This window comes from Mesoplodon densirostris, chromosome 4, assembly GCF_025265405.1.
Source record: "Mesoplodon densirostris isolate mMesDen1 chromosome 4, mMesDen1 primary haplotype, whole genome shotgun sequence".
In the NCBI taxonomy this organism is placed as follows: domain Eukaryota; kingdom Metazoa; phylum Chordata; class Mammalia; order Artiodactyla; family Ziphiidae; genus Mesoplodon; species Mesoplodon densirostris.
Window position 1 is genome coordinate 159,126,690 of NC_082664.1, and position 22,992 is coordinate 159,149,681.

The window sequence follows — 22,992 nt, forward strand, 5'->3', positions numbered from 1 at the left end:
GATGGCCATTCTGACTGGTGTGAGGTGATACCTTATTGTAGTTTTGATTTGTATTTCTCTAATGATTAGTGATGTTGAGCATCCTTTCATGTGTTTGTTGGCAATATGTATATCTTCTTTGGAGAAATGTCTGTTTAGGTCTTCTGCCCATTTTTGGATTGGGTTGTTTGTTTTTTTGATACTGAGCTGCATGAGCTGCTTGTAAATTTTGGAGATTAATCCTTTGTCAGTTGCTTCATTTGCACATATTTTCTCCCATTCTGAGGGTTGTCTTTTCATCTTGTTTATGTTTTCCTTTGCTGTGCAAAAGCTTTTAAGTTTCATTAGGTCCCATTTGTTTATTTTTGCTTTTATTTCCATTTCTCTAGGAGGTGGGTCAAAAAGGATCTTGCTGTGATGTATGTCAGAGACTGTTCTGCCTATGTTTTCCTCTAAGAGTTTTATAGTGTATGACCTTACATTTAGGTCTTCAATCCATTTTGAGTTTATTTTTGTGTATGGTATTAGGGAGTGTTCTAATTTCATTCTTTTACATGTAGCTGTCCAGTTTTCCCAGCACCACTTATTGAAGAGGCTGTCTTTTCTCCATTGTATATTCTGCCTCCTTTATCAAAAATAAGGTGACCATATGTGCGTGGGTTTATCTCTGGTCATTCTGTCCTGTTCCACTGATCTATATTTCTGTTTTTGTGCCAGTACCATACTGTCTTGATTACTATAGCTTTGTAGTATAGTATGAAGCCACAGAGCCTGATTCCTCCAGCTCTGTTTTTCGTTCTCAAGATTGCTTTGGCTATTTGGGGTCTTTTGTGTTTCCATACAAATTGTGAAATTTTATGTTCTAGTTCTGTGAATAATGCCATTGATAGTTTGATAAGGATTGCATTAAATCTGTAGATTGCTTTGGGTAGTAGAGTCATTTTCACAATGTTGATTCTTCCAATCCAAGAACATGGTATATCTCTCTCTCTGTTGGTATCACCTTTAATTTCTTTCATCAGTGTCTTATAGTTTTCTGCATACAGATCTTTTTTCTCCTTAGGTAGGTTTATTCCTAGGTATTTTATTCTTTCTGTTGCAACGGTAAATGTGAGTGTTTCCTTAGTTTCTCTTTCAGATTTTTTTAACATTAGTGTATAGGAATGCAAGAGATTTCTGTGCATAAATTTTGTATCCTGCTACTTTACCAGATTCATTGATTAGCTCTAGTAGTTTTCTGGTAGAGTATTTAGGATTCTCTATAGTATCATGTCATCAGCAGACAGTGACAGCTTTACTTCTACTTTTCTGGTTTGGATTCCTTTTATTTCTTTTTCTTCTCTGATTGCTGCGGCTAAAACTTCCAAAGCTGTGTTGAATAATAGTGGTGAGAGTGGACAACCTTGTTTTGTTCCTGATCTTAGAGGAAATGGTTTCAGTTTTTCACCATTGAGAACGATGCTGTCTGTGGGTTTGTCATATATGGCCTTTATTATGTTGAGGTTTGTCATATATGGCCTTTATTATGTTGAGGTAAGTTCCCTCTGTGCCTACTTTCTCGAGGGTTTTTATCATAAATGGGTGTTGAATTTTTTCAGAAGCTTTTTCTGCATCTATTGAGATGATCATATGGTTTTTCTCCTTCAATTTGTTAATATGGTGTATCACATTGATTGATTTTTGTATATTGAAGAATTCTTGCATTCCTGGGATAAATCCCAGTTGATCATAGTGTATGATCCTTTTAATGTGCTGTTGGATTCTGTTTGCTAGTATTTTGTTGAGGATTTTTGCATCTGTGTTCATCAGTGATATTGGCCTGTAGTTTTCTTTCTTTGTGACTTCTTTGGTAGCTTGCACTTTAAAGGGATCTTTCACCCATGTATTGGTCATGAGGAAGATACTAGTTCACTGAATTATGTAGATTTACCAAATGATGACACATTTCAATATATAATACCAAAAAATCACTTACATTATCATAACCACTTTGGGAACCACTCCTGTGATTCATTTGTTTTTGTTGAAGTATAATAATCTACTCTAAGAATATGTTATACATTTATCCATTTTATTCTTTATGAACATACTGGTTATTTCTAACATTGGGCTATTATAATTAGTGGAACCATAAATGTTCTCAGTCATCTCCAAGTGCATATACACAATACTGTTGCTCGGGCATATTTGTAGTGGAAGTGCTAGATCCATTGGGAGGATATTTGCATGTTCAATTTCATTAGATAATATCTAACTTTTCCCAGATGGTGATTCTGATTTGTACTCCACCAGTTGTGAATGAAACCTCACTTTGCTCTCCATTCTCTCTACATATGGCATTGTCCAACTTTTAAATTTTTTGCTGGTCTGGTAGAAGTGAAATGATATATTACTGTGGTTTTAAACTGCATTTCTCTGATTACTTAAAAGAAACTCAGGGTCTGTTTTCTACAGGCTGCTTGTTTTTTCTTACTAATATCTACAAATTAAAATGAAATATGTTATATATACAAGTTGGTGAACTCTACCTGTTGCTAAAAAAGTTACTAGGATCATTTATTTAAACAATTTAAAAACATGTAAAGGTGTACATTGAAGAAAGTCTTTCTTCCCTGTACCTGTCCAGCTCATTCCCCCAGTGTATTTTTTTATATTCCTCCTTCTTACTCTAATTTCTGCTCTTATGCTCCATTATTTTCCTCCACTTTTCAGTATATTCTGGAAATCTTCACAAATCAGTATAGAGGAAGCATACTCATTCTATAGAGTAGGAAAAGCAGTTTTCTATTTTGTGGCTGTACCAGTTTTACCTAATCTGTAGTAGATAGAGTATTTGATATTTTTCTAATCTTTTGCTATTAAAAAAAAACCAGTGGTGCACGGAGTAACTTTGTAGAGTCGTCATTTTGTATGTGAGATTTCTATACAGTTAATTTCCAAAACTGTGATTGTTGGGTCAACATGTAAATGCTTTTGAAATTTTGATAAATATTGCCAAACTGCTTTTCCTTGGATTTTGCACTCTTACCTGCAGTATACCTAAGTGACTATTTTTCCTAAAACCTCGTCTCGCGGAATATGCTAATATAAATTTATAGGTTTTGATAGTGTGATCAGTGAAAAGTGGTATCAGTTTATTTGAATTTACATTTTCTTGGACTGAGTTTGAGCATCTTTATATATGCTTCAAGGTCTTTCCCTCCCCTTTTCTTTTGTACTAACTGTTCATATCCTTTGTCCATTTTTCTGTTTTTTATTGGGTTGTTGAACTTTGGGACTTCTTTACATACTCTAGGTACTAATCTTTTGATAGTTAAGTAGGTTGCAAATTCTTTTTCTCTTTGTGGTGCTAGTAATTCTTAATTTTAAACATTTTTATTTCATGTCTGTATATTTAGAATTGTTATTTGTGGGTAGTTTGGAGTATAGCTGTAATTTTAACTTTATTCACATATGGATAACCAGTTGTGGTAGAAATTACCATTGAATCCACTTGGGTTTGAAGTTTTGGTGGTGGCAGATTCTTGACTAGTGATTTATTTTTTTTTAATGGTTGCAGGATTACTTAGATTCTTAAAGAAAATTATATCAGTTTTGGTAAATTAGATTTTTTCTAGGACTCTGTCCATTTTGTCTAAATGTAATATTTATTGGTACAGAGTTGTTAAAAGTGCCCTCTTCCTGTTTTTAATGTCTGAAGAATGTGTAATTATGTCTCCTTTTTTCATTTCTGATACTGCATATTTCTGTTCCCAACTCCCCTCCTCCTTTTCTATTAATTCATCTTGCCTGTAGTTTATCAGCTATATTAGTCTTTTCAGTGAATCCTTTTTTAGCTTTGTGATTATCTCTATCATGTATTTGTTTTTATTTTTAATTTTTAAAATTTTCTTAATTCCTTTTTTTTATTAATTTATTTGTTTATATTTTATATTCAGCTGTGTTGGGTCTTTGTTGCTGTGTGCGGACTGTCTCTAGTTGTGGCAAGAGGGGACTACTCTTCGTTGTGGTGTGCAGGTTTCTCATTGCGGTGGCTTCTCGTTGTGGAGCACAGGCTTTAGGCTCACAGGCTTCAGTAGTTGTGGCACGTGGGCTCAGTAGTTTGGCTTGAAGACTCAGTAGTTGTGGCACATGGGCTTAGTTGCTCCGCAGCATGTGGGATCTTCCCGGACCAATGCTTGAACCTGTGTCCCCTGCATTGGCAGGCAGATTCTTAAGCGCTGAGCTACCAGGGAAGTCTTATCATATATTTTTTTGTGTGTTTATCTTTTGTTTTTTCATTTATTAAATTATTTTTGAGATAGCTGTAGATTTGTATGCATGTGTATGTTTTAGATATGCTTATTTTAAAGAGCATCTGTTGGAATTTTAATGCAATTTTCAAACATTTTTAGCTGGGATATAGAGCCTATTTACATTTGCTACAGTTGCTCTTATTTTTGCTTTCTATTTGTCCTGGCTGTTTTATATTTCTTTTTTCTCCTTTTTTGTTATTTTTTAAAATAGTTATTTAATATCTTATATCATTTCATTTTCCTCATATATTAATTCAGAAGTTTTATACTTTTTTCTCTTTTTATAGTTATCCTAGAAATATCATGCCTCCTTGACTTTTCAAAATCTAAAAATAACCAATATCTTTATCCTCCTCTTAGATAATACAAGAACCTTAGTAGTTTAATTTTATTCAGCCCCTCATGACTTAACATGTTATTATTATGTAGTTTAATTTTTTTTAATATTCTTACAAGACAGAATGAGACCTGTTTAGAATTGTTATTGCGTTTTGCAGTCAGTCCTTTTTTATATTTCCCACATTTTTGCTACTTTCTCTATTATTCATTGATTGTTTTATCTTTTAGACCATCCATCTAGGGCCATTTTCCTTCTGCTTAAAGTCTATCCTTTGGAATAGATGAACTCTCTTAGTTTGTGTTTACCTGAAAATGTCTTTGTTTCACCATTACTTAAGGAAGATGTTTTTGCTGAATATAGCAGTTTAGGTTGGCAGTTACTTTCTTGTAGCAATTTGAAGATCTCATTCCTCTGTCTTTTGGTTTCCATTATTGCTATTGAAAAGTCACCTGTCAGTCTTTCAGTTCCTTGTCTCTGGCTGCTTTAATATTTTTCCCTTTGTTTTTAGCTTTCTGCTGTTTCACTGTATCTATATTTATCTTGCTTGGGTTCATTTGGCTTTTTTAAGTCTGTAAATTGGAGGTGTTTTGAAATGTGTTTATTGACTATTCATAATTCCTAAACTGTGAATTTCCATTTTTATATTCTATTGATCTATTTATCTTAACGTATAAATAAATCTTTTGTAACCTTCATAGTAAATATTTTCTCCTGGTCTTTTGCTTTTCTTTTCCTTTGTTTCCCACAGTTTCCCCAACAGACTGCATTGCCAAACTCGTGGATTTTTGATAATCTGATAAGTGAAAAGTGAACCTTGACAATAAAACTCTGGAACTGGTCTTTTGAGAGGAGTAGGACTGCGACTACTCTTTCAGTATTTTCATCGTAATTGGTTTATTCAGATGTTTCTTCCATTTAGACCAATGTTAGTAAATTATATTTTTATAATTTTCAAATTTATTGGTATAGTGTGTGATAATTTATAATTTTAGAAATTTATCCCTGTATTTGTGGTTAGCCTCCTTTTGTTGATATTTAATTTTTTCTCTTTATTGATTATATTTGCTAAAGGTTACTTATTCCAAAAGAACCAGTTTGGGGACTTCACTGGTGGTCCAGTGGTTAGGCCTTTACCTTCCAATGCAGGGAGTGTGGGTTCAGTCCCTGGTGGGGGAGCTAAGATCCCACATGCCTCATGGCTGGCGGGGGAGAAAAACAGAAACCATAAAACAGAAGCAATATTGTAACAAATTCAGTAAAGATTTTTTAAAGAAATCGTCCACATTAAAAAAAAATCTTTTTTTAAAAAAAAAGGAACTAGCTTTTGGTTTTTATTGTTTAACTCAATTGGCCTTTTGTTTTTGTTTTTAAATTTGGCCTCTCTTTTTTTATTTATGAATTTTCTAAGAAGTGTCTGGGGCATACTTTCTGTTTTTTCTTAAGAATTTAGTAACACTTAATTGGATAACTAAATCCCTTGGTAATATTCTGTGTTAAAGACTCTGCCCTCCTTGGTACGGTGAAATAAACCCTGTTTAGAAACGTTGGATATACCTGCTCCCTCATTAAATAGTCAAGACCCCAACTCCTGAGGCCTGTTTTGACCGGTTGAAGCACCTGCTTCATCCTGTGGTTATCCTCCACTTCTCTATGAGCCACCTTTAGTAAATAGGCCTGTTCTCTGCCCAGGGCATTTGTGATGGGATATATCTAGGGGTGGTGGTGATTAAAAAAAAATCATTGTTATGGCATGGATTAGATGTCACTTTTCTTTTTGTTATATGTGATAATCAAAATAATCTAAAGCAGGTCTTAAAATGTAATTGACCCTGAGAGAAATTTAGTCTTAGGATTTTCTTGTAAGAAGGACAAAGCTACTTAACTATATCTTTGTAGTGTATAAATACAGTAATGAGTTTAATGCAGCCATTTCATTGCAGGCTGATAGTTTAATGCTGAAGCACAAATAAGTAAACGTGGTTTGATGAGCCAGAACCAAGGCCGGTTCCTTTATACAGATGTCTGAAAATGGCACCATATAAACTTTGAAGTGATTCTAATAAAAAGTGCATAATCTTGAATATGGAAAGTATGTTCTCCAAAGAATCTGTTGACTTTTTACACAGCATAGCAAGAAAGAAAACAAAATATGATATAAGATTATAAGCATCTGTCTGAAATACAGAAATCTTTTTTATAGTAGAAATGGATTTTGAAAATGTTAAAACAATCTTCAAAAATTGAATATTGGGCTTCCCTGGTGGCGCAGTGGTTGAGAGTCCGCCTGCCGATGCAGGGGACACGGGTTCGTTCTCCGGTCTGGGAAGATCCCACATGCCGCGGAGTGGCTGGGCCCGTGAGCCATGGCCGCTGAGCCTGTGCATCCGGAGCCTGTGCTCCGCAACGGGAGAGGCCACAGCAGTGAGAAGCCCGCGTACCGAAAAAAAAAAAAAAAAAAAAAAATTGAATATTAAGTCTAAAAGTAAGCCATAGTTAAATGAAAAAATCATAGTACAAAGGGATAACTCATTTTTAGCAATGGAAATAATTTTTTTTTACTTTTGAATTTTCTTTATATTTTTATACAGCAGGTTCTTATTAGTTACTTTTTTTTTTTTTTTTTTTGCGGTACGCGGGCCTCTCACTGTTGTGGCCTTTGCCGTTGCAGAGCACAGGCTCCGGACTCGCAGGCTCAGCGGCCACGGCTCACGGGCCCAGCCATTCCGCAGCACGTGGGATCTTCCCAGACCGGGGCACGAACCCGTGTCCCCTGCATCGGCAGGCAGACTCTCAACCACTGCGCCACCAGGGAAGCCCCTTTTATATAATCCATTTTATACATGTTAGTGTATACATGTCAATCCCAATCTCCCAATTCATCACTCCACCACCACCCGCAGCCAATTTTCCCCCAGCAATGGAAATAATTTTTTTAAGTTTTTTAAAAAGAAGGTAGTTGCTCTCCCATTGCATATACTAAATATGCAAAGCGATTTTGCTATTTTAAATAGTAATTAATCTACATGATTCTTTATGACTTTGTGAGTTAAGGTTTTCCTGTATGTTTTCTATTTGTACAATACCATAGCGGCAATGATTCTCTAGGAGCTCCTGATTAGTTTTCCTCTAGCAAGTGCAGATATGGTCCAGGAAATGCATATGGATGCCTTAGATTACTTGGTTAAAACATAAGCCAAAAGGAAAGACGTCCTTAGATCAGGCCAAACACCACACACACACACACACACACACACACACACTCTCTCTCTCTCTCTCTCTCTCTCTCTCTCTCTCTCTCTCTCTCTCACTCTCTCACTCCAACTTTATTTTTCATGAGTTTTGTTAGGGCTGTGTGGCTTAGTGAGAGGGACAAGCACCCCATCCCAACCCTGGGTGCTGGTATCAGCATCTCCTGGGCATATATGGAGTATCCAAAACCATATTCAGTAGACCTTTTATTTTTGTAAATTACACAGCAAAGCCCCATGAAACCATAATCAGCAAGTTTACTAGACAATAATGGGAAAGCTTTATAGCAGCGGTGAGTTAGAATAACTTGGGGTCACTGTGGTGAAAAGACATGGATTTCGGTTTAGGTCTGGGATTTGCAATCCAGAATGGTTGCTGAATAACCTGCAGGCAAGACCTTCGAGGGAATTGAAGCTTGGAGCGATCGTTGTAAAATAACAATAAAACTGTCCACCTAGGAGTACTGGGAGACGTCAGAAACAGGGAACTGAGGACACTCTGCTTGTCCAGCCCTCGGACCAGACTGCGGCTCCCCGACCTGGCTACCCGGCTGTGTGAGTGTGCGGGGCTCACGGTTCGCCATCCGCCCTTGTTGACTTTTAAAGGCACAGCCCGCGCCGCCCCCGCCACACTGGCTTTCGCTGGCGGGAGGGGGCCGGAGGGGCCAGCTGGGCAGAGGGACAGCCCCCTCCCCCACGCACCATGAGGTGAGGAGGAGGGGCCGGCCCTCACCCCCACCCAGCCAGGGGCTCCTGGAGACACCTGCATCTGGGGCCTCCCACCTGGCCGGTGAGCTGCCTGCCAGAGAACTGGGTGACGAGGAGACTGGGAGAAGGGATGGACTGGGTGTCCCACCTTCAGGGGGCTTTAGGGAGTGAAGCTTTGGTGGGGCCGCCGAGGTAGGTGGTGAACAAATGGTTCTGTGTACTTAAGGGTTTACGGAGCGCCTTTGCCTCCTGACTCATGGGATTCTGCGAGCGTAGAGTGGGGAAACCCTTGCCGAACTGCCAGAGAGATGGCATCACTCTTTACAACTCTTCTGTGTGTGTAGACTTAGAGTATTTTAGGAAATCTTTTGAATTGTAAAGCAGTGATTCCAAATGGACTTTTGCACTTCAAATAATAGCAAGGGTATCTTGGTTTTTATTCTTTCTGTAGGTGATTATCTTGACATTAGAAAACATTTAAACTTTTGTACATGGTAGACTTTTTTAATTTAAGAAATTTAAAATTTTTTCAATTTTTAAGAACTTAAAAATTGTTATGAAAATCATACATTTCTCATTCTGTAGTATTTTCTATTTTTTAATAGAGAAGCTTTATCTTATGGGTTTCTTACTGTTTTGGCTTATGGGAAATGCTATTTCCATTCATTTACTGTGTGTTCATTTTAAAAACTAACTTGCTTGTACTTAGGGCCATGGGAGATTTTTTTTTCCAAAATGAAAATAGCTTTACTTCCCCAGATTATATTTATGCTTACGTAAAATTTCAAATAATATGTAAAGCTGTAAAAAAAATGAAACAGAAATTACCTGTACTTGACCTACCCGAAGATAACTTGGTAGAGCATTGAGTACTGTGGTGCTAGGAGCTCTGCTGGGTACTGAAGGGCTTTGTGAGCAAGACAAAGAGTATCTGCCTCTGTGGACCTTACATTCTGCTGGGGAAGATGGACACACACACACCCAAAGGTAAACTGACAAAATAGCTGTATGTTGTAATGAGTGATTAAAAAAAAATACCTACTTTAAGTGGGGTGATCAGAGGAGGTTTATCTGAGGGAATAACTTGAGATTTCACTAAAAGAAGAGAGGAAGCTAAGCCAAGGGCAAAACAAGAGAGCGAGCGTTTCAGTCAGAAATAACAGCAAGTGCAAAGGCCTGAAAAGAGCAAAGAGCTTGAATGGAAAGACCAGGGTAGCTGGACCGTAGTAGTAAGCCAGAGGAGGGAGGATCAGGTGAGGTGGAAGAAGCAAGCAGGGGTCAGATTTCACAGGGCCATGGCAGGCAGGGGTCAGATTTCACAGGGCCATGGCAGGGAGTGTGTGTTGTATTCAGGGGGCAACAAGAAGCCGCTAAGGGTTTAAGTAGAGAAGTGAAGTGATTTGGAATATGGATTGATTCATTCAATACATGAATGTTTATTGAAACCTTACTGTGTACCAGGCACTGTTCTGGGCACTGAGGTACAGCATGGAAAAGGATAAATTCCTGTATTCATGAAGCTAATAATCTAGTGGTGGGAGCATAATCAAATAAACAAGAAAAACATCAGATATTGATAAGCATTATACAGATGATGACCGTTGTTTAAATCATAGTATATGTTCTTAAGACTTTGTGTATATATATATACATACTTCTCCTCTGTTATCAGCTTTTGTTTCCCCTAAACAACTTAATGGTAGGATTTTTTTCTGTGTTACATTAAATGAACAGCTTTCTTTTATTTGGGAGCATCAATTTGTTTTTTAGATTAAGTATGGCCAAAATAATACTACATAAATGAAAAAAATACTGTGCAGCAACAAAAACTTATCTAAGTCATCTGTTTGGAAAGAAGTATATAGTAACTTCCTTTGGACAGTCTGACATGTGGCTCTCCTACCTCATCCCATATTCCAGCAGCCCCTCATGATAACTTCGACCTGTTAATGTGGTTAGTTAAATTTACGGATTTCCTATTTATTGAACCAATTCATAATTCCTAAAATGTACCTTAATTGACTTCTGTTATTATTTTAGTGTCCTGATGGATTCTCTTTGCCAATACACATATTTTAGGATTTTAGTATCAATATTCATGAGCTAGATCTATAGTTTCCTTTCTTATGTATTTTCTTTGTCAGATTTTGGTGTTAGCATTTGACTGCTTTATAAAAAAAATTGGGAAGCTCTTCCTTTTTCTGAGTTTTGGAACAGATTAAATTGCATAAGTATTATTCTTTCATTTAATTATCAAATACATATTTACTGAACATTCACTGTGTGCCAGGCATTGGGCTGATGCTGGGTAATCACAAATAGACAAAACAGACATGATTCCTGTCCTCATAAGGCTTGGTTTATTAGGTAATAGACATTAGTGAAATAATTATGATTATGTAATTATAAACCATGATGAATACTCTGAAAGAAATCATTGAAGATCTACTTTGACTGTTCTTTTCATGTATTTGAGTAAATGGTTAATGCGTTAATACACACTAAAAATTTGTTCTTTTAAAATTAATCTAATATTTGTTGAAGATTTGATATGTAATTAGTTCTGTGGTAAATACATAAGTAAATAAAATGAGGTCTTCATAATTATAAAAGTTAAAATAAAAATAATGGTGATAGTAGCTACCATGGTAGGTGGTATATTGCACATTTTTTGATTGAAGAAATTAAGACTTACATTAAGTAGACACTTCAGTTATGTCTGTGACACATCCAGTTGTACACTCCTCTGGAAATTCCACTAAGATTATAGTAAAGGAGTAAAGACATAAATCCACAAAGATCAAGAGAGTGAGAAAGGAGAAAATAAATGAAATCAGTATTTGGGAAACTACAAAAGAAGGTGATCAATTACTAAACGATTTAGTGGATTAGAGAATGCTGAAGGCTGAAGAGAGGTAAGCCAACAAGAGAAGCAAGCTGATTCCCTCCACAGAATCTGGAAGAGGCTCAGGATTTAGAGGTACCAAGTACTTCTCAGGGCAGGAATATGGGTGGAATAGAAATAGAAGGGGTGATAGATTTTATAATTTTGATGCTCTCTATCCTCTTCACTGCATGCACCCAGACAACTACCTTCCTTGTACCCTGACAGAAGATTGAAGGTTTACACTCAGGAGACATGAACTAGGCAGGCTCTAGACAGCTGAGGTAGGGGTGAAGCACCTAAGTAAAAATAAGGATTAAGTGAAAGTCAACATAGTGAACAGTGAAACCAGAGCTGTCTTTTTCTGTGTGGTTCCCAGAACTAATAGTCAAGCTTATGCTTCCCCTAAACAAGATGTTAAAGGATTCTTTTCTGGGGAAACTTACCAACCCATGACAAAATATTTAAGAGATATGGACTTTGCAAGTTCACTTGATTAAACAGCTGCTTCACGATCAGATCACCTGCAAGAGTGAGGGCTGCTGGTCAGGAAGCAGTGCCCATGCACCAGATTTTCAGTTAGCTTTAAGTGCCTCACACGTAAACATAAGCAGACAGCTAAGGATCATCAGCCATTTGCTGGAAGTCTCTAACATAGAGGAGACCACGCAGGAATAAGCAAGTAGGAAAATAAAGGAACTTGGTAGAAATAGATTTACTGCTGGCAACAGAAGAAACTTCAACAAAAGAAAACTGTAGTATCTTTAAAGAGAAAAGAGAAAATACAACTTACGTAAAAGAAAAGATTCTATTTTTAGAAAAGGGAGAGAAATTATTCAGGAAGCAGGAAAGGATTAGATAATAAAGGTGAAGAACTCTCCTAAAAAATAGAATAGCCACAACAATTAGACAAAAAGAGTGAGAAAGTATTTAGAAAATAAAGGTCCAGTTAAGAAAGTTTTTCATCTAATCCAGTGGTAGGAAGAAAAATCTATAACGAAATCAGTACTATAAATATGTGGGAGAATCTGGAACATGATACAGTGGGTACCCAATGATACCAAGAGCCAGTGTCATTGAGACGGGATATGTCATGAAAGGTTTCAGAGAGACACTGATACTTGAAATCTAAGTAAGTATTCAAATGATAAGGAAGCCAAAAAAGGGCACTAGTGTATACATTTTCAGGGCAATAGAAATAGCAAATGCAGAGGTGGAAACATGATTCACATGAGGAACAGCAAGCAGTTCATTATTTGAGAAATTCAGTATACTTTACAAAAAATAGCATGTATAGTTTTATAATAGTACACCTTTTTTCAAAAAGGATTTGAGGTAGAACTGTGGATATATTTAAGATTCTTTAGAAAAAATAGCAATATTGATTATATCATTCATTATGTCAAGAGGGGAGAATTAAATTGGGAGTCAGGAGACCAGGATTCTAGTGCAGACCTACCACTAACTTGTTGAGACCTTAGTGTGATAATGTTGTTGACTGCCTTCCCAGTAATCACCTCCCTTTTTCTTCCCTTCCCCCAAACCACAATTTTGTCTAGGTTTTGGGGTGATCCCATGCTTCAGGAGCAGCTTCGGCGGGTGAGAGTGGGGGGCTGTGTGACTGTTAGTTACTCTAAGCTCATTAAGGTAATTCCACTCTCTTTGGTTAGTGATTGTTTTAGGAATAAACGTGTGACTCAGTTCTGGCCAATGAGGTGAGAATGGGGTGCCTGCAGAGAGAATTCTGGGAAAGCTTTCTCACCAAGGACAAAGGAAAGGATGCACTCTCCCTGCCTTCATCTTATTCTAGCTCTGAAGTTGTGTTTGAGCCCAGTGTAGGGATGCAACAGAGCAGTTTTCAGGCTTAAGGGCTCCCTCCTCTGCTCCTGAAGCTGAGGATTGTTTTTCAAAGTATGGTGCCTTTGTTGCTACTCCTTTTCTAAGTTGCAAGTGTAATCTGGTTTGGGAGGGTCTTTACTTCCAGCTCTGCTTTCCTCTTTGAGACCACTGTCACCAGGAGACACAGCCCTTGCTTTCCAAAGGTCACACACTCACTCTAGTAGTATTTTGTGAGCACATTCTAAGATCTCCAGGCCACCCAGACACTTGCATCATAGAGACTTTTTCTTGTTTGTCTTGATAAGATCCAGGGTATAGCATAGTACTAGATACATAATAGTCATCACTAATAGTTTTGTTTAATGAAGGGTGAATCAAATATTACTTATTTAGGGGTGGGGAGAGGTTTTATTTGTGTTCTATTTGATTTTATTATTTCCAACCAGTAGAACATGGGTGTGGTTCTATAATGTGTTCATTTTGAAAGTTTTTTTTCAATGAGGCAAAATTTTTTTTTCCATTTTTTTTATTAGTTTCTGCTTTATAACAAAGTGAATCAGTCATACATATACATCTGTTCCCACATCCCCTCCCTCATGCATCTCCCTCCCTCCCACCCTCCCCATCCCTCCCCTCCAGGCAGTCACAAAGCACCGAGCTGATCTCCCTGCGCTCTGCGGCTGCTTCCCACTATCTATCTAGCCTACGTTTGGTAGTGTATATATGTCCATGCCTCTCTTTCGCTTTGTCACAGCTTACCCTTCCCCCTCCCCATATCCTCAAGTCCATTCTCAAGTAGGTCTGTGTCTTTATTCCCGTTTTACCCCTAGGTTCTTCATGACATTTTTTTTTTCTTATATTCCATATATATGTGTTAGCATACGGTATTTGTCTTTCTCTTTCTGACTTACTTCACTCTGTATGACAGACTCTAGGTCTATCCACCTCATTACAAATAGCTCAGTTTCGTTTCTTTTTATGGCTGAGTAATATTCCATTGTATATATGTGCCACATCTTCTTTATCCATTCATCCGATGATGGACACTTAGGTTGTTTCCAGCTCCGGGCTATTGTGAATAGAGCTGCAATGAACATTTTGGTACATGTCTCTTTTTGAATTATGGTTTTCTCAGGGTATATGCCTAGTAGTGGGATTGCTGGAATGAGGCAAAATTGATTCCTGTTTATCTCTGTGAAGAAAATTTTCTTTAGAAATTAAAGAATTGGGGGAAAACTACTTCAATTTATGTGTGTTACTACTTCTTATACAGCAAATTTAGCCTTTAGCTCTGGAGACTTGACAAAGAAGGGAAACATTACAAAATTGCACCTAATGCAAACGAGATGCTCAGTAAACATTTATTTATATAGTAGATATGCCCGAAATAGAACTATTCACTTTATGATTTAATTTTTTCTTTTTTCATTTTAGCATTTATGACATTAGCAGAGAACAGGACTATGTCAAGAATTCTGGGGGTATACTTGGTGAAAATGAATTAAGACCACCCTCCCAGCTACATTCCCTGTTAGAGAAGACCGAGACAGGGTTCATATCAGAGAAGACTGGGTATTAAACTAAATGCTATAAGCTATTACTAGTGAATCCAAAGTTGCACAATACAGTTTTTTAGATTTTAATTTAGATCATGTAAAATGAAAGGACTTTTTAAAAAATTATAACTTCCAGTAGCTACAAATTTCTTATAATTATTAGTCCAAAATTGATAGGTGATTAAGTTTGCAAATTGCATCAGAAAAGGTGTGTGTTCAAGAGAAATTGTCACACTGCTCTATTTGTATTTCTTTGAAATTATGATTTATTTTACTTGATTTTAAATTGAGATATTTTAAATAGTAGAAGTAATACATGCTTATGTAAGAAAAATCTAAATTGTAGTGATATATATAAGGTAAAAGTATAAGTTCTCCTTTTTGTCCACTCCCCAATCACCATTGGTGTAAATACTGTTAACGGTTGGATTTCCCATCTTTCTACATCTTTTTCTGTATACTTCCAAACACATAATTTTTTATGGTTTTTTTTAACCAAAATGACATATAATACATATTATTCACTCAGTAATATACAATAGATATCTTTGTACGTCAGTATATACAGATTTACCTTGTTTTTATTTAGTAATTGCAGGGTGTTTCCCTGTTGATGGCAATTTAGGTTGTCTCCAGTGTTTTTGCTGTTATAGGTGTTGGTGCATGGAACACCCTTGTACATACAACCTCTGCACTTATGCTCATATTTCTGGGGAATAGATTCCCAGAAATGGAATGGTTATTTGGTATGCCCATTTAAGTTTTTGTTACCTTCTGCCAAATTGTGTTCTAAAAAAGTTGTATATATCTTAAACTGGCAGTCCTTTGATATCTTAAAGGTAAGGGTAATACATTTTAGGATTAGGTGATTAAAGAATGGGCTGTTCCTTCAACCACTATCAAATGACCTACTTAGAGGAGATAAAGTATATAGGCATGGAGAGTATTAAAAGGTGTAGGTTGGGCCTCCCTGGTGGCGCAAGTGGTTGAGAGTCCGCCTGCCGATGCAGGGGATACGGGTTCGTGCCCTGGTCTGGGAGGATCCCATATGCCGCGGAGCGGCTGGGCCCGTGAGCCATGGCCGCTGAGCCTGCGCGTCTGGAGCCTGCGCGTCCGGAGCCTGTGCTCCGCAACGGGGGAGGCCACAGCAGTGAGAGGCCCGCATACCACAAAAAAAAAAAAAAAAAAAAAAAAAAAGGTGTAGGTTGCATTCTAGTAATAAGGGCCTTTAATGGCACATATTATTGGGTTCTGAGTGTTTCTGTCTTTCATAAGTGCTATTGCTTAATTCACAAACAGGAGATGTGGTCATGTAAGTCTGGGGGAGATGTCGAAGTGGCTAGATTCTGTTAGATTACTGTGAAACCTAAGTTGTTGACATTTGTTCATCTCATTATTTGCTTTCAGAACAGATGCTTATAGAATGGAAAATAGATACCTGTGGTATAGCATCAGAAACTGGTCTATAATTTTCTTATCTCTCATTAGAAGTTAAAAAGAGAGAAAGAAGTGTCCTGAAATCAGACACTCAGTATCCCTGTCATGGATTTTGAGATGGGGGAGATTGATGCAGGACACTTTGAGCAGAATCCAACTTGTTGTGTCAAGCTTGACCTAACTTTTTTTTTTTTTTTTTTTTTTTTTTTTGCCGTATGTGGGCCTCTCACTGTTGTGGCCTCTCCCATTGCGGAGCACAGCCTCCGGACGTGCAGGCTCAGCGGCCATGGCTCACGGACCCAGCCACTCCGCGGCATGTGAGATCTTCCTGGACCAGGGCACGAACCCGTGTCCCCTGCATCGGCAGGCGGACTCTCAACCACTGTGCCACCAGGGAAGCCCAAGCTTGACCTATCTTTTAAGATCAAATCCACAAATGGCAGAGAAACGTGCCCAAAGCCAGGTGCTACAGGAAAGAATATTAACTCAGTTTTCAGAGCCATTTTGATTGAACTTCCATTTTTTCCATGTGCTCTCTGTTGGTCACTTAAACCGTAAGGGACACTCTTTATGCTTTACAGACAGGTACTTTTCAAGTTACCTTCTTAGATGTTGCTTTAGATTTCTTTGTGGAATAGCCCCCTCTTCTTTCTCTTAATATTCTTTTTTTTTAAATTATTATTTATTTATTTTTGGCTGTGTTGGGTCTTCGTTTCTGTGCGAGGGCTTTTCTCTAGTTGTGGCAAGCGGGGGCCACTCTTCATCGCGGTGCGCGGGCCTCTCACTATCGCGGCCTCTCTTGTTGCAGAGCACGGGCTCCAGACGCGCAGACTCAGTAGTTGTGGCTCACGGGCCTAGTTGCTCCGTGGCATGTGGGATCTTCCCAGACCAGGGCTCGAACCCGTGTCCCCTGCATTGGCAGGCAGATTCTCAACCACTGCGCCACCAGGGAAGCCCTCTCTTAATATTCTAATCATCTTGAATGTTTAACTAGAGCATAGGCATTGCTCAGCAAAAAATGAAACTATCCATTTATTTAGTGCTCCTCGTTTTGTACACTTGTTTTAGGTGGTTAAATGAAAGCGCATTGTGTGGGAAGAGACAATGTCAAATGATTTCTCAATAAAATTCTCATTATCTCCTTAATTATAGAGCAGGAAACTTGTGCTTTCTTGAGAGTATAATTGAGGTCATTTATTATGAAGTCATGAAAGATTCAGGATTTACTGTGGTTTTCCATTAACTTTTCTTTTGATATGCTTTTCCTTCTGCCAACTGTAAAATTATTACTTTTCTAACATATGGCTATTTGGAGAGTGCTGACATAAAAAGGAAGCATTTTTAACCATAAATAAATAGTTTTAGAAATTACAGTATAAAAGTACAAAATAAGTCATTTCTGACTTGTTCCTCCTTGTTTATTTTAAATCATTACCACTAGTCCTAGCTTTATTGGGAGCAGTACTCCCCACATTGTACTAGATAGGGTTTTTTAAATTGCATTATTTCTCACAGTTTTCAGTTTATTATTGTGCGTTGATGCTCAAAATTGGGGATATATGTAGTATTCAGTACTTCTGAAACTTAAAATCTATTAACATCTTGCAGAATTTAGGGAAGTTGATCATCATAGATTGGTCATTTCCAAAGCTATGACAACTTTTATTTCTTTCACTTGTAAGCAACATCTTTCACAAATATTGAGCCTCATAGTGTAATTAGATTTTTAAAATATTATATTGCCTTTTAAAAAAATTAAATACTAGGTTTCCAAAATTATAATTTTTAAAGGAATCCTGATTTGCATTTGAGCTAGCAGTACAGATTATTTGTAAAAGGAATTTGCAGTGCGTAGGCTTCCCAGTTTGTTTTGAGTAAGTAGCTAAAGAAAGCCATAATTTTTTAATTGTTATCACTGGTGTTCTGCTATTTGAATCTCTTTAGAATATCCATATTTTTCACAGCACTGGTATACTGATGCTGAAAGAGAGAAGGTGAAACTGAGGAAAAATAAAAGTAAGATAGAATCGATATAGATCAGATGTGCCAACTTCAGAATATTCTTAAGTATTTCATCCTCTTTTCTTTCTTTCCTTGCTATTTATAATCTTTTTTTTTGATACTAGGAAGTATTGTTATCAAAATCATTTTTAAATTACCTTGGGAATTGAAGCATTAAGACAGTTTAGTCCAAATTAATTTTACTGAAATGTTTGTTTTGATTTCTGTAATAGTCTAGGGTTTTTTAATCTGTTGTTCATAAATTAATTTTAATTTAAAAAGCTTATGTTTTCTTTAACTTTTGAACTTTAGTGTAATTGGCAGAGTCCTGGTGTAAGTAGGAAGCCATATTAATGTACTTATTTATACTGTAAGGCCCAAACTTCCAGTGTTACATAAATTATTCTCTCTATTATTTACAAATAATCAGTGTGTATCCTCCCCCCAACCTCGTTAAAGAGAATAGAGAGGATGTAAATAGAAAGGAGTAAACAAATCAAATAGTTAAATGTTATGAGAACTCGTTAGGCTCAGTTTTTGCTAAGTGAGGACTCGTAAAATCAAGACCACAAGGGCTCAATCAAGAGAATTACTGGATAGAGCCAGTAGTTCTCAATTAGGAAACATGCCTCTCATTGGAGGGGTATACCAGCATCTCTGGGATAGCACATGGGTATGGTTTGAAAAAAGCACTTTCAAAAAAAGTAATAAAGTTTTATTTTTGTAAAATGATGATTTTATAATACAGCCCATAAGAAGTAAATTTTAATAGACATGTACAGGCTGGTGAGGAAGCCCCAAAGAAACATGATTTCTAATGTGTTTGCTGAGTGTGCAGTAGTAGGCCCCTTCCAAGGAACCTAACAGATTTCCTTGGGGATTTGGTGAGAAGACAGGAAGGGTAAGTTTATCAAAATGTGGCTTAGGTTTAAAAAAATTTAAGAATGAGAAGCATTGGTCTAAGCAGTAGCTGACCACCAACTTGACACTACAGTTGCATGTGCTTTTTACCCAGTGTGGTTACAGCACCCAGCTTTAAACCAAAAGGGATTTATTCTTGCATTAAAAGTAATTCACCCTCAGTTATAATCCATTTAGGTTATTTTCACATGTGAGATCTTTTAAGATAGTCCAGAAATGGTAGCCAAGACACATTGTAAATGTCTTAATTATACAGGAAGGAAATAGATGATTATTTCCTATTATCATAGATGATCTATTTCCTGTATCAGTATTCAGTGATATTTAGTGTGCCACTTTTCCCCATCCTTTGGTTATCTTAAACAGTTGCATTATTTTTGTTTGTGTTTTACAGTTTTTGAGACAGTGTCCTTGAGTTCAGACTCTCTCTTCCAGAGGGCAGTTTCAATTCTCCATACTTCTTACTTGGACTCTGCATCTGAGCATGGTTTTCAGTACAGTCAAGTGACTTTGGTGAAAAATGACATTTTCTTAAATGAGGTGAGGTGCTTGGTACACACTGTGTCTGTGTGTTCGTTTTATTTTAGTTTTAAAGAAACAGACCCATTATTTCTGATATATAAGCCTAGTTCTTTTTAGCTATCACATTTCAGCTGAGATAAAAGATCCTTAGAAATAGTCACTTGAAAGGTAATTATAATATATTCTAGGGAATAGAAAAATAATAAATTTCATTAGTCTTTTAGCAGGAGGAATTCAGATGATGCATTTTTTAAAATGAATTTTCAAGGCAAAATAACATGTTTATAACATTTGATTATTCTCTCCTTATACAGTACAAAACTTTTTACCAAGAAAAAAAAGCAAGTAACTATACTCACGAAGAACTTCAAGAAACTTACGGGTTTCTTCTGTTTGAAACTGAAAATCAGGTAAGGGAATTCGGTCATAGAAAAGTAATTTTGTGATGTTAATGTACAAAATTCATTATATCATTAAAGTTAAATATTGGTATTTTAGGTCTATAAAGTTTGTAAGACTACCAGTTCATCGGTCTTTTTTGTTAGTTTGGTGGCAATGTAAATGACAGTGAAAGTTTGTCATGAAAGAGATTTGATTTCTACAACTTTTCATAGGTTTTCTTTAGTTTTATCTTGAATACATTTGCAAGCTCATGGTTTTGATTAATACAGATTTTGATTAATACAGATTTCTTAATTATTAATAATGACTTTTAATGGAGTGAATGGATATTTTCTGTTCTCGATCATTGTTTAGATAGATATTTTCTGTTTCTTGTGGAGGTTTTTCAAGTTTAAATTAGATGGTTTTGGGGACAAGATAAACACGTTCAGCATTCTAGTTACTTGGAATTGTTTCACGCCTTATTTTGAAAATTGAACATCCATATTGTTGGTTGTACCTAAATTGTGGAGAAGGAAACTACTGTGTGCAGGTATGTCTCCAGAGATGTGTGTGGCTTCTAGATACAGTTCAGCAATGCTAGAGATCTATAATCCAACTTAAAGTAATTCAAAGGTAGTATTTCGGTTGGGGTCATGATTTTTAAAGAACAGGGATAGATTTGCTAAAGAATAATTAACATTAGCATATAACTTATGGATTATATCATAATACTAGAGAGTTTATTTAACTTCCAAATAAGATATGTTATGGATTCATACTAAAAAAAAAAAAAAAAGGCATTTGGGGATAAGACATTTTCAAATTTAGTGATTCCCAAGCTGTAATTGAAAAAGAAATCTTCAAGAGAGGACTTACCTGTGAGCTTGTTTAATTTGGTATTGCTGGTGACACTTTTTGTTAACAGAAATAATAAAATTTCATGAAAAAGTTTGAACTGTTAATATTAACTAAAACACAATTGCCTTACATAAGCTTACTTTGTGCCATGAATGCATACAATGTACAGATTCTGTATTTTGAAAGTTTGTATATAGATTATAGAGTTATTTCATTGACCCTCCCAAGAACGATATGATAAGCAAAGTACAATCTTTTGTTTAAGGCAAAGTTGGTATGTCAGCGTGGACTCTGTGTTGGCAGCAGTGCTATCACCACTCTGGGTGACCCAGGGAAAGGTACGTCTGTAAGGAAAAGGGATCTCTTTTACAAGGTGAAGTGGGGTTTAGTTAGTTACATAAGATACCTATGTTAAATGATCATTTCATTGATGATAAATAGTCATCTTTGGAAGCAGCCCTTGAAACATATAAATGAGCTTTGAGTCTAAGACTTAAGGTTTTCTAATAGGAGTTATCTTTTTTAAAAGGATGGTTGGACTAGAAAAGGTACTGAAGGTATCTTTCAGTGCCAAGAGTTTAGTGCAGTCATCTGGGGCTAATGAGGATTTCTTCTGAATGATCTTAATGGCAGTAGGAACACAGAATAGATGGAACTGACGCACCTTGGCAACTGGAATGTGAGGAGTAACAGAAAGGAAGTAGTCAGATGTAAGGTTTTCAACTTACACTGCATTGATATTGTCAGTAGAAAAGAGACACGGAGGAGAGGAAATTGTAGGGAAGCTGTTGAGCGAAAAGAGAAAGGTAATCTTATTGTCAAGAATGTGGATTAGCACTAATTTCTTTAAGCTTCACTTTCCTCATCTGTAAAATAGATAAAACTATCATCTAGATTTACTGTGAGGATTACATGAGGCTGTGTCAAGTGCTTAGCTCAGAGCTTACACCTAAATGAACACTACTGCTTCAGTGAGCTAAATTTGAGAAATAATGAGGTGGTCATAAGTGTTTCTGAAAGCTGTCCTGCTGGTGGTAAAAATAGTTGGAAAAGGGATTAGAACTGGAGGTTGGGGTTCAAGGTGGCAGCGGGTGGGTGTTAGTTGAAGCCAAAAACATTGTTACATGGGGCAGCAAAGATGGCAAAGAACAACTTTCAGGTGGTGATGGGAGCAAGGGATGGGGCCATAGGGCAAGGCTAGGAAGAGGGAGTTGAGAGCAGTCCAGGACATGAAGAACCAGGAGGTGGAGTTTCACAGAGAACAGAAGGCTGTAAGGAGGGGTGTTATCAGGGTCAGATGCTACAGAAGTTGGAGATCAGCACTGAGAAGGATTATTGGGCTTCATGGCTGCATTCCTGCTGACCATTTCTTTTAAATAACAGCTTTATTGAGATAACATTCACATACCATTCATTTCACCTGTTTTTTTATAGCATATTCACTAACATGAATATGCACCCATCAGCACAAACAATTTTACACCATTTTCATCAGTCACTCCCCACTCCCACCAGCCTAAGCAACCAGTACTCTTACTTTTTGCCCCTATGGATTGGCCTATTCCAGACATTCCATGTAGATGGAATCATATATGACCTTTTGTGACTACCTTTTTTACTTAGCTTAGTGTTTCTGAGATTCATCCACGTTGTATTGTAGCATGTACTTCATTCCTTTTTTGACTGAATAATATTCCACTGTACCACATTTTCTGTATCCATTCAGCACTTGATGGACATTTGGTTGTTTCTACTTTTTGGCGATTATAAAAAATGCTACTATGTACATTCTTGTACAGGTCTTCATGTGGACATGTTTTTTCATTTCTGTTGGGTTTATACCTAGGAGTGGAATTGCTGGCTCATATGGTAACTCTGTGTAAAACAAATGTTTTTTTAAACTTCTGTTCAGCTCTTCTAAAGGACATGAAAGGGGATAAGTTCATAACCCCAATAACAGTTTACCTAAAACCTTTTTTTCTTCTCCCCTACTCTTTTTAACCCCCCCTTCTTTTCATTA

The 22,992-nt window shown here is 36.8% G+C and overlaps 1 protein-coding gene across 4 annotated transcripts in view; it reads left to right on the plus strand.

The window, feature by feature from the left end:
- TASOR2 (transcription activation suppressor family member 2) overlaps positions 1–22,992 on the plus strand; it is a 69,782-nt gene that overhangs the window by 4,448 nt on the left and 42,342 nt on the right. For 2 of the 4 annotated variants that reach the window (XM_060097564.1, XM_060097567.1), the window contains exons 2-5: positions 8,322–8,417; positions 19,603–19,748; positions 20,045–20,140; positions 21,238–21,310. In XM_060097564.1, coding sequence (XP_059953547.1) covers positions 8,322–8,417; positions 19,603–19,748; positions 20,045–20,140; positions 21,238–21,310 — 411 coding nt within the window. Of the gene's footprint in view, positions 1–8,321; positions 8,418–9,520; positions 9,558–19,602; positions 19,749–20,044; positions 20,141–21,237; positions 21,311–22,992 lie in introns of those variants that run through there. The other 2 variants (XM_060097566.1, XM_060097565.1) reach the window with 2 other exon arrangements.